The 15,607-nt window shown below is 42.1% G+C and overlaps 1 protein-coding gene across 1 annotated transcript in view; it reads left to right on the top strand.

Moving 5' to 3' along the window:
- LOC124709073 (protein O-mannosyl-transferase TMTC1-like) overlaps nucleotides 1-15,607 on the top strand; it is a 170,237-nt gene that overhangs the window by 51,319 nt on the left and 103,311 nt on the right. The window contains exon 6 of the mRNA XM_047240721.1: nucleotides 15,416-15,556. Within this exon, the coding sequence (XP_047096677.1) occupies nucleotides 15,416-15,556 (141 nt within the window). The remainder of the gene's footprint in view (nucleotides 1-15,415; nucleotides 15,557-15,607) is intronic.

The following is a 15,607-nucleotide window of genomic DNA, read 5'->3' as shown; positions in this document are numbered from 1 at the left end:
CTTTCGAAGGCGGTATGTGAACAACTGCCGGTAGTGGCAAGGTTCTTAAACACTGCCAGACCTAGACCTCGGATGACATTTCACTCCCCGCCAAGGCTCTGGCACTATCAAAGGTTTTTGCGCGAATCACAAAGACATTCCAATAACTCTGAAACATAGAAACACTGTGCAGAACCTTTGACTCGATATATGGGTAAGCGTGTAAAGGAACACGTTACACTACTGACAAATTCACAACTTCGACCTCAAGCACTTTACACATGGACAACTATATTTAATAGAGTGCAGGCTTTGGAAACGCCAACATAAAATCATTTGTTTACAAGAAACACAGAGCACTAGTAAACCTCTTGAGAAAACTTTCATATAATGGCCACCATTTAACTAGGCCAACTTAACTCTTCCACACCGTCTTAAGTTTCGACTATGAAAATCTCACCATAATAATAAAATTTAAATGCCTCTAAGTGCGTCTGTCAACAAAACACAATTACGAGGACTTGCTTCATATCACGTACACAATACGAAGGAGCGGGTTCCACAGCTTCACCGCTTCACTTCAAACTTTGTTCCCAGCGAAGTCACAGAACTTGTACCCTCAAGCTGCCCATGTCGCCAAAACACCCGACCAATTTTACACCACAACACATAACGGTCATCACGTTCGTTCGCCAGCCGTTGACACTCGTCTCCCAGCGAATGTCACGAGATCTCGAGGGCTAACAACCCAATCGCTTCGTCCACCAACCCGGAAGATAAGAAACGCGAAAAGCAGAGATAGCTTATCTCAGCCACAATCGATCTCAACGATACATGGACAAAATAACACTGGCACCAGCTCGCCATGGCTCAAAGCTAAATTTAAATGTTCCTAGATTTAGCTTTAAACATGCTTTCATAATAAAATATTTTCATAAGGAAGCTTATCCCCTATTTCAACCCATTAGGGTTTCAGTTCCCAAAAATACTGAAACATATATTTTTTTCATTTGTAACCGAGAAGTCAAACACCATTGCACATAGAAGTAGCTTTAAAGAAACTTGGTAGTTCTTTAATAATGGCGATATCTAAAAAAAGAATAAAAAGTTTTCACCTACTATGTGACCCTCATAGGGTTAAATCTGAAAAAATACAGAAACTCGTGTTTCTTTATTTGTGACCGAGAAACCAAATAATAATTTTCGTAGGTCTAGCGACATTTTTCAAAACAAAGGACTAAAAAACACTTCATCCCCTATTCCACCCCCTTATGGTTGGAATTTCGAAAAGTCGCATCTTGAACGACGATGCCCGCAATATAAGATCCACATCTCCTGCAAATTTGATATTTCCATCCCTAGCAGTTTGAGGTGGACGACGACGAGTCAGTCAGTCAGTCAATCACTCAGAACGCTCCCGTGCCCTCCAAAGAACAGTCAGGCGCATTTTCTGTAATGTTTCAGTGTTTCAGCAGACAACAGCAATTTAGTTTTTACAACGTGTAGCTGGACTCAGCACAGGCAAATCGTGCTCATCACGCACTTCACGCGACGTACAGCGTCGACGCTAAGCGTCGGCTTGTTTTGCATTCGAAAGAAATAATTTTGAAATCGCAGTTGTACGTACCCATTCGGTGCAGTGGTCCGAAATCACTCTAGTGCGATATTCGTTTTATCGATATGTACTAGCAGGAGCACAAAACGCGAAAAATGACGAGTACTGCAGCAGCGACTAAGCAGCGCTCTGGTCTGCGCTGACTGCTAACGCAATGCAGCAGTGCTGCTCAGTCGCTACTTGTTGTCATGTAGTACTTTATGGTTGTACGTCCTGATATCAGCCCAATAGGTATATTAATTCGGAAGGTCACTTCGCCATCATCATGTAGTCACCTGATGAGGAAACTGTGATCATTTTCATAAATATCATTCTCTGTGGAGACTGGTACATAATGAAGTCGACACCGTTCCTACATATCGAACCTCGTCCTTACTCACTTCAGCCAGACGAGAGGCCACAGATGTTATGGGGATGGCTCATCATCCATATGTAGAGATGGTTTGGCGCCTGACGGTTTCACTTGCACCAGTTGGTGGCAGGGAGTCTCAGAGATAATCGCATGCTCAAAATGGTTCAAATGGCTCTGAGCGCTATGGGACTTAACATCTGAGGTCATCAGTCCCCTAGAACTTAGAACTAGTTAAACCTAACTAACCTAAGGACATAACACATATCCATGCCTGAGGCAAGATTCGAACCAGCGACCGCAGCGGTCGCGTGTTTCCAGACTGAAGCGCCTAGAACCGCTCGGCCACACCGGCCGGATATCGCATGCGAGCACTATGTGTACAGTTACGCATCGGAGTGGGGAAAGTAGGCCCGAACGTTAATAATAATGTTGATTGCGATCAGGCTTTTGTAAAACGAAATCAGAACAGCAATGGCTAATACCAGTGGGATGGTAAACTCGTGTGATTCCTAATCTACTGTCAATGAACTGTACTCATAGCAGCAACGTGATCTCTGAACATACAATATTATTTATTATGTATGCTATATATTATAAATTCAGTGTTTATTTCAAGAGACCTCTATCATCGTTTTATTAGTTTACTGACAGAATTACGTGAAGCAGTGACAGTAATAGATTGGTAGGCTACATGTCACTTAAGTGCACTGTTAGGAATCTTAATACCTTGATACGAGAGTAGTGCGACAAAGTGGGTGTCAGTGCATATTGTTAGTGCGAGTTGCCTACATCAGGGGCAGGTATGCAATCATGGGTAAACCTACTGATCTCCTTTCATTGACAGGTCCTTAACCTATTGTTCTGCTAAAGGGATCCTCCTTTTTGATTGACAAGCACTTAACCTATTGTTCCCTGAACCCTCCCCCTTGCCCTCCACGCCTCAGGAAACATCCTCCCTAGCTGCTACAGGTACACTTTCAGGTCTGAGTTACTGGAATAGCCTCTCTCACCCTTATCAGTTTGATTGAGTACTTAATTAAATTTATCAATTAAAGACCCCCTTTTGATAAACCCACACCCCTCCCACACTCCTTCCCACAAATTGGCGTGAAAAAGACTCAGTTGATTGGTCATTTGGAGGGAATTCAATTGTAGTGTATGGAATATTGTTTATACAATTTAGATATTGTGTGGAATATTGAGTGTTCAAACAATTTAGGGGATTCAAGGCAGTGTATGGAACACATGGAAATTGATGGCTCTTTGGTGAAGAGGAAGGATCTCATAACGGGAAATTCAAGGATATATTGATTATGTATAAACAAATCAGTTTGTGGGGGTTGGATTTCTGTTGCTCATCGTTCTCTCCTCGTTTGAAACATGTAGGTCTTGTAAGAAGTAATTACATGGGCAAACATGTTGCATAACCTAATGTTTGGCACTGTACTCTGAGTGTCTTAACTTAATGTTCGCCCTTTGTTTCCACTTAACCTGTTGCTCTGTTATGTAGTTTTCCATGTCACCCCCATTTCCTTAAACTATTGTACCGCCTTTGATACCAAATCAAGTAATTAGTTGTGTTCTCCCACCATTTTCTGGTACACTTTCCGAATATCACATGCTTTTGAACGCCACTGCTTTCGCATTCTTCTTCATCAACCACCTCCTTAAACTACTGTACTGAGTTTTACGTAAAATTATGCAAATTAACGTAGTGTTCTGCACTTAACCTGCTCTTCTGCTCCATGTCACCCACTCACACACACCCTCCCCTTAAGTATTGTACTGCTAACACCACATTTTTATTAAAAATGGATTCAAACTAATTAAATCAATATTCTTCATATTGATGGTTTTTTTAATTTGCAGCATTCTACTGGTTGTTGAAGTCGATGGAATATTGTTTTAGCAAATGATCGCTAATAAAAAACACATCCCACCAACCGATGCCAGATGAAGATGCCACCGACTCCGCACCTGCCCCCAACACTCAGGATGCACTGGTGGCCACCGCAAAGTGACGATGCGACCATTAGCTGCTAAGCCACACACAGGTGTTCGTTTGGGTACCGCAAGCATGAGGCAGTGGCAACCCGTTTTTCCTTGACACCTGAGAAATTCCTGTCGAAATACGTGTTCACCTAGGTACCATTGCTGGCGCGATGACGCGGAACTGTGGGGACCAGCGCTATAGAAATCAGTTCCAATGCTTCCCAGACTAGCTCAGAGTGCATTGTTCCTAGCAGTCCTAAAGGGACACACGAGACACGTCGGCCATGTGTATGTGTTTACCTGCCCAGTGAGGCTGACAGATCGCCATGCGATGTGTGCATAGCATGGCTGTTATTTTCGGTGTCCTATAGCTACTGGTCTGGAGATGTCCTAATATCACAATGTTTGGTGAGGGACAACATCAAGCCAGAGATGGATGGTCTGCTTCAACTTGTCTTTCAACATATGAACAAAAAATACGTCACCTGACACTCAGAAATTTCTGTAGATAAACAATGCATAAGTTTTCTACAGATCATCAAATACATACAAAACTCATAAGAATATTGGGAATCAGGAACATATCTACCAGTGTAACTACAATTTAGTATTACGATTGCTGCTGCTGTCTGACTCCGATCGATGTGCAGGTAATGTCTCTTCTTGACCGCTGTGGTTTTGGAATTAATCTCAGTATCTATTGCACACTAAATTTTCCACATAAAAATCTCTCTCATGCCCTCATGGTCTTCGATGTGCTGAATCTCCACATCCCTCACGACAGGACACACTCTCATTTTCTCTGGTCATGCCACAACACAAGCCACAGTAATATTACACTGCAATATATACACATTTTACACAAACAGTGCAGTTATTTCTTATATCTGTGCAGCACCTGAAGAAATTATGGTATGCCCACACTCACACCGACAATGTGTCTCGATTATCCTCAGTCCTAGGCAAATATCGGTCAAAGTATTTGAATCAGTGCTTCTGGAATGTGCTGCACCCTGCCAAGATTCTCTCAAACAAGTGTTATGAAGAACAGGTTTCCAGCACTATGTGATAATTAATACTGCACCTACGGATGTAGTGCTTGGAAAGACAACACCAATGTGGGTTGGTGTACTGTAATCAACATCATTACCGATGGAACAACAAGGAAAATACGATTGTATGCTTAGGGATGCCGAACAGGGGACGTCTTCTTAAAACCATATTGCCCATTCTGATTGTACACTATAGCAGGTCCAGTTGAACACTTGCATTGCTATATTGTGCAGCTGTTTACGAAAAGAAACTATCACAACTTACTTTTGGATATACTCCTCAGTGCATTGAAATCACGATTCACCATGTTCAGTCTATCCTTCCGTTACGACTAGACAGAGGCAATTCTCTTGGTTCTTACGTAAATAGTAGTTTGATTACTCCCCACAAACATGTGTCGAAACATAAGCCATCGTACCATTACGTTCAAGCAGCAGCAAACATTTCTGACTATCAATTACAGGAGTATAAAGCCCTAAAGTCTTTTCAGTTTATCGGTTTCGCTGCTTCCACGAAACGTTTTGGTATTTTCGATACTTGTAAATTCAGGAAACACACAGAAAGTTCTGAGTGTAAGGTGACGTATTCTTTGTTCATGTGACAAGATGAATCAGACCACCCATCACTGGCGTGATGCTGTACCCTCATCCAACATTGTGGTGTTACGACATCTCGAGACTAGCAGCTGCAAGACACCGAAAACACCAGCTATGCTATTGCACACATCTGGTGGCGATGCGTCAGCCTCGCTGGGCTGGTAAACACACGCGCCTGGCGGACAGGTCTTGAGTGTCCCATTAGGATTGCTATGAACAATGCACCCTGAGCTATTCTGGGAAGCATTAGAACAGATTTCTATAGTGTTGGACCTGCAGTTCCGAACCAAAGCGCCACCAAGATGCCTAGGTGAAGATGTATTTCGACAAATTTCTCAAGTGGCAAGGAAAGAAAGGGATGCCACCGTCTCATGCTTGGGGGACCCAAACAGACACCTATGCATGGCTCAGCAGGTGACAGTCGTGTTGTCACTTCTCAGGTGCCACTGGTGCATCCTGACTCTGGGGGTGCATGTAGAGGGTGTGCATGAGCTGGTCACATGGAGCAGATCAGCAGGTTAATTGCAGAACACTATCTTAATTTGCGTAATATTTATGTAAAATGCAGTACAATAGTTTAAGGGGGTGGGTGACAAGGAAGAATGCATCAGACATGTCATTGAAAAGCATGTGAAGTCTGAGAACTGTACCTGAAAATGGTGAGAGGACATAAGTAATTACTTAATTTGGTGTCAAAGGCTGTAAAATAGTTTAAGGAAATGGAGATGACATGGGAAATCACTTAAAAGAACACTAGGTTAAGTGCCGACAAAGGGCGAACATTAAGTTAAGACATCCAGAGTATAATGTCAAACATTAGGTTATGCAATATGTTTGCCCTTATAATTACTTCTTACAAAAACTACATGTTTCCCAAGAGCAGAGAATGATGACTAAGAGGAATTCAATCCCCACAAACTGAATTTTTTATAAATTAGCAATATACCCTTGAATTTCCTGTTATGAGATCCTTCCTTTCCGCCAAAGAGCAATCAATATCCTTACATTACATACACTGCCTTGAATCCCCTAAATTGTATAAATAAGCAATAGTCCACACATTGTCTAAATTGTTTAAACAATATTCCATTCACTACAATCGAATTCCCTCCAAAATGCCAATCAACTGAGACTTTTTCCACCAATATACAGGAGGGAGGGTGGTAGGGGTTTAGCAGAGAGGGAGGGTTTAATTATTTGATCAATTTAATTAAGTAGTCAATCAAACTAATTAGCATGAGAGGGTCTATTCCCGGGGCTGGGGAACAGTAGTTTCAGTGCCTGTCAATCAAAAGGAAGGATTCTTTTACCAGAATAATCGGTTGAGGACCTTTAAATCAAAGGGGAGCAATAGGTTAAGTACCTGTCAATCACAGGAGAACAATGGGTTTGCCCTGAGTGCATACCTGTCTCTGATGTAGGCAACCCACACTAACAAAATGCGCTGACGTCAACTTTGTCCCACTACTTTTGTGTACCTTGGGAGCAAGTCTACCTGCCAAATCCATCAAGACCAAGAGTCCGAAGCCAAGCCTATATGAGTGGAAAGTAAGAAGCCATTATTCAAGAACCAGTATTAATCAAAAGGGCTTTCCAACACCGACATTCGGTCGTATACCCATTCATTAATTTCTCATTACTGAAAAGTGAGAGCAATATAATTTACTCTAAAATACACATATAAGCTCGTTTGAAAGCATTCAAATGGTACACATATATTCTAGTCACTTGAAGGTAGTCTAACATGAGCAGTAACGAGGGGTGTATGAGTACACCTCAGGAGACAAAAAACACGGGTCATATTGGCAATATTTTCGTTCAGTGTAACTAGTATTAGTTACAAAATTACTGCTGTTTTTGTGTAGCGTGAATGTGAGTTGTACCAAATCGTGTGTCATAATGAGGTCGAGTAATGGACTTCATTTTTTTTTACCAGACAACTCTGCCAATGTAATTTACATACGAAAATAGTGGCGTATGAAAAATTACTAGGTTCACTAATTAACATTCCGTTGGACTGTCTGGAGCACGTGAGGCGCGTAACGAGCGCACGAGTAAATGACGGCAGCGTGCTTTCTGACATTTTAGGTGTACTACAGTGGTAAATTTCCAGATAAACCGAGTTCAAACAAAGATAAGAAAGAAAAATAATGATTTTTATCATACCGAGAAGTGCACTTGTGGAAATTAAAATCAAGAATAACATCCAGTGAACGTAAAACAGTTACGTACTATTTCGACGATAGAAAGAGTAAAACAGTTTTCAACATTCTTGTCGTTATTAATTACCATAGATACGTTTCCTTGCGCTTTCTTCTCAGCAAGACCCTTCACGAAGTATAACTGTGCAACTCATACTCAGAATGTCATCGTAAGGTTGTGGCAGAGAGTACGTGTTGCATCAGAAACTATTTTCCCGCATACAATTCCATGTGGGAATGTTGGTGCCTGTGTGTATACGCCTGAATTTCTTTATATTTCCCTCGAGGTTATTAAGCCACATTAAAGCTGCAGTAAGTAATTTGTTTTGCGATTTGGTTTGGAATGCTGGCTCTCTAAAGTTTCAGAGTAAGCCTATCTGCAGTGTGCAATAGGTTCTTCTAACATGGTCCATCTGTATGTATGGAACATTCTTGTGACGTTCTCTCACAGATTAAACAAAACTATGACAAACGACACAATTTTCTTTCAAAAACATCCTCGTCTTCCGTTAATTGAAGTTGTGAAGTGTCTCAAACTGACGTAAAATACTAAAGAAGAGACCGAACGAGCAGTTTGTCACTGGCTTTTTCGTGAATGAACTAAAATCATCAGGAATCTTGCGTTAAACCTCAGTTTCGCATGTTCTTCCAGTATAGCTTTATTTCTGTCGTTGTTCGCCCCTAAATCTCTCTGGACGTACACTGTCAGAGATTTGTTGTGACCGACTTCAGTAACTCATATCCAATCATGCAACAAGGGATATTTGGTTTTCCGTCTAGTTCCGGACGTTGTATTGCACATACGTTACCCGCCACGAACTTCTCTCTTCTGCCTAACTCTTCGTCTGAGAGTACCACATGCACCCAATGTCCTGTTATTTGTTGGATGTATTCCAGTCTCTGTCTTTCCCTACAGTTATAATCCTCTACAGCTCCCTCTAGTACCACAGAAATAATTCATTGTTGTTTTGGCGTAAGTTCTATCCTCTTGCACCTTCTTCTAGTCAAATTTTTCACGAATGACTCTCGTCACCTATTCTGCAAAGAACTTCCCTGTTTCTTACAGTGTGAATCACCCAGTTTTCGACATATTTGTATAGAACCCTAGCCACATTTTCTTCCAACCCTGTTTCTCGCAGTCTATGATTCACTTGCTCCAAATGTACAGTCTCACAGATTTCTTCCTAGAATTGAAACGTTAATACTAATAGACTTCTTTTGCCCAGTAATGCCCCATTTGCTGTACTAATTTCTTCCACAATGTCTAATTTTTTTCCAAGGTAGTAGAATTTCTTCACAGCATCTACATCGTTGCTCCTAATTTGATTTTCAGTCTACCAGCAATCTAATTTATGTTGCATATCATTACCTTCGTGTATACCGAGTTTATTCTCAATCTATAGTGCGTGTTCTCATTCGACTGTTTCTTACACTCAACGGGTCCTGTAATTCTCTCTCACTTTCACTGTGGATAGAAATGTAACCAGTGCAGCGAATGTTGCTACTGATATCCTTTCGCTCTGAATTTTAGTCCCACTCCACAACCTTAATGTATTTCCATCATTACTTCTTCTACTCATAGTCTGAACAGAAGGGCGATAAGCTGCATTCCTGTCGTGCGCTGTCTGTGCACTTCGTTCTTTTTCTTCCATTTTTATTGTTCCTTCTTCGTTCTTATACACGTAATTAGTTGAGTACTCAGCGTTTCCTGGGTGTGTATTTATTCAAATTCGATTAGTGCGTCTTCGCCTTCCCCTCTCTCTGTCCATCTCCTTCTGTTCCCCTTCTCTATAAATTTCCCTCTTCTCCTCACCCTGCCCATCTCCTACTTCCCCACATATGTGTCCATGTCCTCCTCCTCCTCCTCCTCCTCTCTGTCTGTCAATCCGCTCCTACCCCCTTCTCACTACCCCACGCCAACAGAACTTTGCTGGATCTTACCATCACAGTATTTCTTTTCAGATAGTAAATAACATGTATACCGAATTCGATTGAAATCAATCCGAGGGTTTAGAAGGTGTATTTTACCAGCTGATTTGCCCGCATACGCACAAGTCATACATATAGAACACATTTTGAATATTTTACCTTTATCTCTAGCGAATTTCAGCCTGCAGTTTCGTTTTCACACAGCCCAGTGTGTGTGTGCGTGTGTGTGAATTTCTAAGGGAACGAGTTGCTGAGGTCATCGGTCCCAAGACTGACACACTACTTAAACTAACATAAACTAACTTAAGCTAAGAACAAGAAACACACATCCATAACCGAGGGAGGACTCGAACCTGCGGCGGGAGAAACCGCGCAATCCGTGACATGGCGCCTCGAACCGCGGGGCCACTCCTCGCGCCTGTGTATCCTGAACTATGGGTCCCCACGTGATGTATTTTTGCAGGTACATCCAGTGGTGTATGTGAATACCGTCCACAAAATGTGCTGCGAATAGAGTTATTAGCAAAATAGTAACAAATTAAAAGGTCATTCTTCATTCGACAATTTTATTGCATGAACAGCGAGAATGTTGTGAGGGATAAACTTTTTTCTCGTTTAGTGTGTGTGTGGGACGGGGAGAAATTTGTGAGACTGTACACTGGGAGCTAGTGAATCATGGGATCGGGAGTGGGACCAAGAAAATATTCCATACAGGTTTGAGATTACGTACAAAGTTCGATGCAAATCACTAGGTGCTCTCATTCTGAAACACTGGGTGAATGTAGTTTGACTGTTTATGCGTCATGAGCTACGCCTATTTTTGACCCCACCAATCATTTGTTTTAGAGGTAGATGTTTTTTAGCACCACTGTTATTCTTTCGACACAGTAAGTGATACGTGTACCAAATTTAGTTTAAATCGATCCATTTGTTTAAAAAACGAAAAATGGAACATACATACATCCACCTTTACAAAATAAATGTTGTGCTTGTTAACTTCGCTAGATCAGAATCAATTTTCAGGATGCGAAAGTTTAAGTCCTGATGAACAAAATATTTCCCTCTGAAGGAGTCGATTAGGTGGAGATTTAATGCTTGCAATCGATCTCAGATTCACAAAAGGAGCGGAGAATTCAACAGCGTTATACCACTGATTTTCCAAATGTTGTATTGTACTGTATGTTAACTGGGGGCCCAGAAACGACGGAGAGGCTCCGTCCCCGCCACAGCCGAAGTGGTCCACAACCCCACGACGACTACCGCAGTCCACTTCACCCCTCCGCCTCCCCACAGCGAACCCAGGGTTATTGTGCGGTTCGGCCCCCGCTAGACCTCCCCACTGAACGTTTCACACCAGACGAGGGTATCCCCTATGTTTGCGTGGTAGAGTAATGGTGGTGTACGCGTACGTGGAGAACTTGTTTGCGCAGCAATCGCCGACATAGTGTAGCTGAGGTGGAATAAGGGGAACCTGCCCGCATTCGCTGAGGCAGATGGAAAACCGCCTAAAATCCATTCACAGACTGGCTGGTTCACCGGACCTCAACGCAAGTCCACCGAGCGGATTCGTGCCGGTGACCAAGCGCTCGTTCCCGATCCGGAAGCTGTGCGTTAGAACTCACGGCTAACCGGGCGGGCTTTTCCAAATGTTACAAGCCTACTGAAGCAAAGAAGGAATATATCTTCAAACGTTTGCAATAACTGATGAGCCTTAGTCTTTATCACAAAATGTTCATAGATCGACACACAGTGCTACTCTAAATTATTTGCATCTTGCTCAGTACATAAGCATTAGTTTCTATATTGTTTTTTTTTCGCGGAGAAATACCTACTTTATCTAACTTTTTTTCCATTTCTCACAATGCGATTGACTTTCGAGAAGCAGGCTTGGTAACAAAAGCTCAGATGTGCCAGCTGATAATGCTTGCGAAGACTCATGTGGTATTGATAAACTCCATGGAAGAGACCTTCAGTCCATCGAGATAAGCCCAAGGGTGTGGTGTCTCAGTTACGCTCTGTTCATAAAAATATCGCCCGTGCTCGTTGCGATGAGGCAGTTACGCCCGAGAGAGGTGGCGCCGTGGTTGGCCCAATTGAGTCGCAGTCGGAAGGATGACTGCTGAAATCCCCATCAGGCCATCGAGAGTTAGCTTTTCCAAGATTTCTGCACATCACCTAGGGCAAATGCGGGGATGGTATTACCGTTTCCCTTCCATATAATAGATTAATCTGAACTTATCCTCCGCCTCTAGTGATCTCGTTTCAAAATGGTAGCGAGATGGGTGTGGTGAGATGTCAGGCCACAAAAAACATAACAGTTCACCCCCCACCTAAAAAAACAGAATTTCATTTAACAAATTGTGCGAATTGTTTTTACGATTTTTTTTAACTCGTGAAAGTTCACAAAATCATATTAATGCAATTATTTATAACAATCCAAGAAAATCAGCAATAAACATTTTGCATTTCAAATCTGACGTGTATTAATCTGAAGATTCAAATTGTGATACTGCTTGGATTTTGACCTCAGATATTTCTGACTCAGATTCAGTAAAACACAGCGTGCATCCACTTACCACTACTACAGACAGAAAAACATTTCCATTAAAAATGTTCCAGAATAAGACACCAAGCTTCGATAGCCAATTAGTTAGCTCATCAGTTTTGGCAATTAGTTAACTCATTAGTTAACTGATCAGTTAACATCTTTAAGTACGCCTAATCACAACAGGCAGTGAGCATCTACATAAACAGCGTCAAACATAACCTTTGCGCAAAAGAGAAGAACTTTTTTGAACCCTCGTAAATAGATAACGTTTGCCACATTAGAGATCCCGAGATTAGGAACAAATGGCTAATCATGTAATTAATTAGAACGCAAATCTTAACCAAGAAAGTTTATACCAGTGTACATAGCTTGGTTTTAAGTTGTGATAACTCGATCTGGTTCTATAGAAGAATGTATAAATATATGCAACACTGCCCACATGGCTTAAACTGAAACAGTAGGTACTAAAACTGAACTTATGTTAATCTTGAATAGCAGCTAAATTACATTAAACGAGCACATGTAATATTCATAAATTACCAGCTTGTCTCAAAGCCAATACATGAACTGAACAACCCGCCCCGAATAATTGTGGCACAAACGATTTTAGTAAGTACGTTAGCCTAGTTGGAACTGTAAATTCTTTAAATAAAATCCTGGTTATCTTAAACGTAATACAACATAACACTCATACTATAAAGAACTCTATGGCACAGCAGATAGCTCTGAATAGCTGCTCGTACAGTCTGTATATACTCTAAGGTGCTCACCAAGTAAGTCCAAGCAGTGCTGATGACTGCAGCTCAGTTCTCGCACATTGCCCGTGAATTCTGTAGGCACAAATAGCAGACGTCAAGGCTGTCTTCCACCAAAGCGAATTGCTTTTTGGGCATGTAAGTTGGTAGAATACGGAATCACACACCCGCTCGAAGTCATATTCAACTTCAGCAAATGCTGATAGTATCGACGTACGACATGCCTGACAGCACTTCTCCTTCGATGACCATCCTGCAGTTTTCGGTGATAAACGACTGAGAATGGGCTCATCCGCAACGTCGTTAAGTTGGTTCTGTGGAGTGTGTGCATCTCCACTGGGTGGGAAGTGAAGGAGGAGGTTGCGAAGAGGGTATACCACGCTTTCGAGATATCACAGCACAGCACGCCTCATAACTGTCGACAACACGTCAAATACTAATAATGTTTAACAACCCTTGTAGTTGTCTCATCAAATACTGTTCATATTTTACTTTGCTCATTTATTTAATGAAAACTGGTACACAGCCACTGCTTTGATTATAATGTTAATGTTAAAATGCAGTACCACCACACTCTCAAACTCTAGGTTCCTTCAAACACCTCCATTTTCCTGCATTTATTTATTTATGTTTATCTTATTGATATGGCTTAAGTTCCTTATGTATTCTGTATTTACATTGATAACTGTCTCTTCTTTTAATTGGTTGTGTATGACTCTTCATGTTTCATACCTCCTGATGCAGCCTTGTCTAGTACTAATTTTATTTTATTTTATTAGTTTTGTTTATTAATAGAAACTGTTACGTAGGCATGCTATTCCTATTTTGTGCTAAAAGTTTTTCCTGTCTACTCCATTGTTATTTATGTACTGTTCAGTTTCTACTTTTTCATTGCAAAGATGTTACTTACTGTATGTCTAGATGTATTACTTCTCTTCCAGTGTTGTTTGCTAACATGTGACTTCTTTGGTGATAATACTCAGTTAATGTCTGAAGATGGCCTTGTAAGCCGAAAACCGGTTAACAATAAAAGTAATATTGTAGAACAAAAGCAAACTGTTGCTTTCCATTTATTATAATGTTGTTCTACCAAGAACCGAAGGAAGATTCTGTTAATATCACTGATATTTACAGGGTTATTACAAATGATTGAAGCGATTTCACAGCTCTACAATAACTTTATTATTTGAGATATTTTCACAATGCTTTGCACACACATACAAAAATTCAAAAAGTTTTTTTAGGCATTCACAAATGTTCGATATGTGCCCCTTTAGTGATTCGGCGGACGTCAAGCCGATAATCAAGTTCCTCCCACACTCGGCGCAGCATGTCCCCATCAATGAGTTCGAAAGCATCGTTGATCCAAGCTCGCAGTTCTGGCACGTTTCTTGGTAGAGGAGGTTTAAACACTGAGTCTTTCACATAACCTCACAGAAAGAAATCGCATGGGGTTAAGTCGGGAGAGCGTGGAGGCCATGACATGAATTGCTGATCATGATCTCCACCACGACCGATCCATCGGTTTTCCAATCTCCTGTTTAAGAAATGCCGAACATCATGATGGAAGTGCGGTGAAGCACCATCCTGTTGAAAGATGAAGTCGGCGCTGTCGGTCTCCAGTTCTGGCATGAGCCAATTTTCCGCGAGCTACGCGTGAAACTTGCCCGCACGCGTTCAACCGTTTCTTCGCTCACTGCAGGCCGACCCGTTGATTTCCCCTTACAGAGGCATCCAGAAGCTTTAAACTGCGCATACCATCGCCGAATGGAGTTAGCAGTTGGTGGATTTTTGTTGAACTTCGTCCTGAAGTGTCGTTGCACTGTTATGACTGACTGATGTGAGTGCATTTCAAGCACGACATACGCTTTCTCGGCTCCTGTCGCCATTTTGTCTCACTGCGCTCTCGAGCGCTCTGACAGCAGAAACCTGAAGTGCGGCTTCAGCCGAACAAAACTTTATGAGTTTTTCTACGTATCTGTAGTGTGTCGTGACCACATGTCAATGAATGGAGCTACAGTGAATTTATGAAATCGCTTCAATCATTTGTAATAGCCCTGTATTCTGCGACCTTCTTGCGACAGTTGTGGAATATATCTCTCGAACATGACATGGGCTTTCGGGGCGTCCGGACAAAACGATGAAGAGGGCTTAATACTCTGACGGTTGTTCAAGACTTGTATTTGGTCATTCGATGGCGGATACAAGATTTAACTCATACCAAAGGAAGTCTAACAGCCTATTAAGAAAGATTTTGTGCGATAGTATATAGGTGGTTAAGTAATTCTGGCTTGCTGCTGCTGTCATTTTGATTTGGAATTGTCGCTGGCGATGTAGAAACTGCAGCATGTCCTTGTACGGCAGTGTGTGGTAAAGCCCCTTTGTGTGCCCGCAGGCTGTGGCCGGACTACGCGAGCGCACACAACAACCTGGGCACGCTGCTGGCGGGGGCGGAAGCCGAGGCCCACTTCCTGGCCGCAGTGGGGCTGGCTCCGGCGCACGTGCACGCCCACTACAACCTGGGCCAGCTCTACAGGTGAGGCGAGGGTCGCGCGACACACGTGCTGGCCTCTCCGAGGCCCTGGTG

Source organism: Schistocerca piceifrons, chromosome 7 (genome assembly GCF_021461385.2).
Source record: "Schistocerca piceifrons isolate TAMUIC-IGC-003096 chromosome 7, iqSchPice1.1, whole genome shotgun sequence".
Classification (NCBI taxonomy): domain Eukaryota; kingdom Metazoa; phylum Arthropoda; class Insecta; order Orthoptera; family Acrididae; genus Schistocerca; species Schistocerca piceifrons.
Note: the sequence above shows the minus strand (reverse complement) of the source record. Positions and strands in the feature narration are given on the sequence as shown.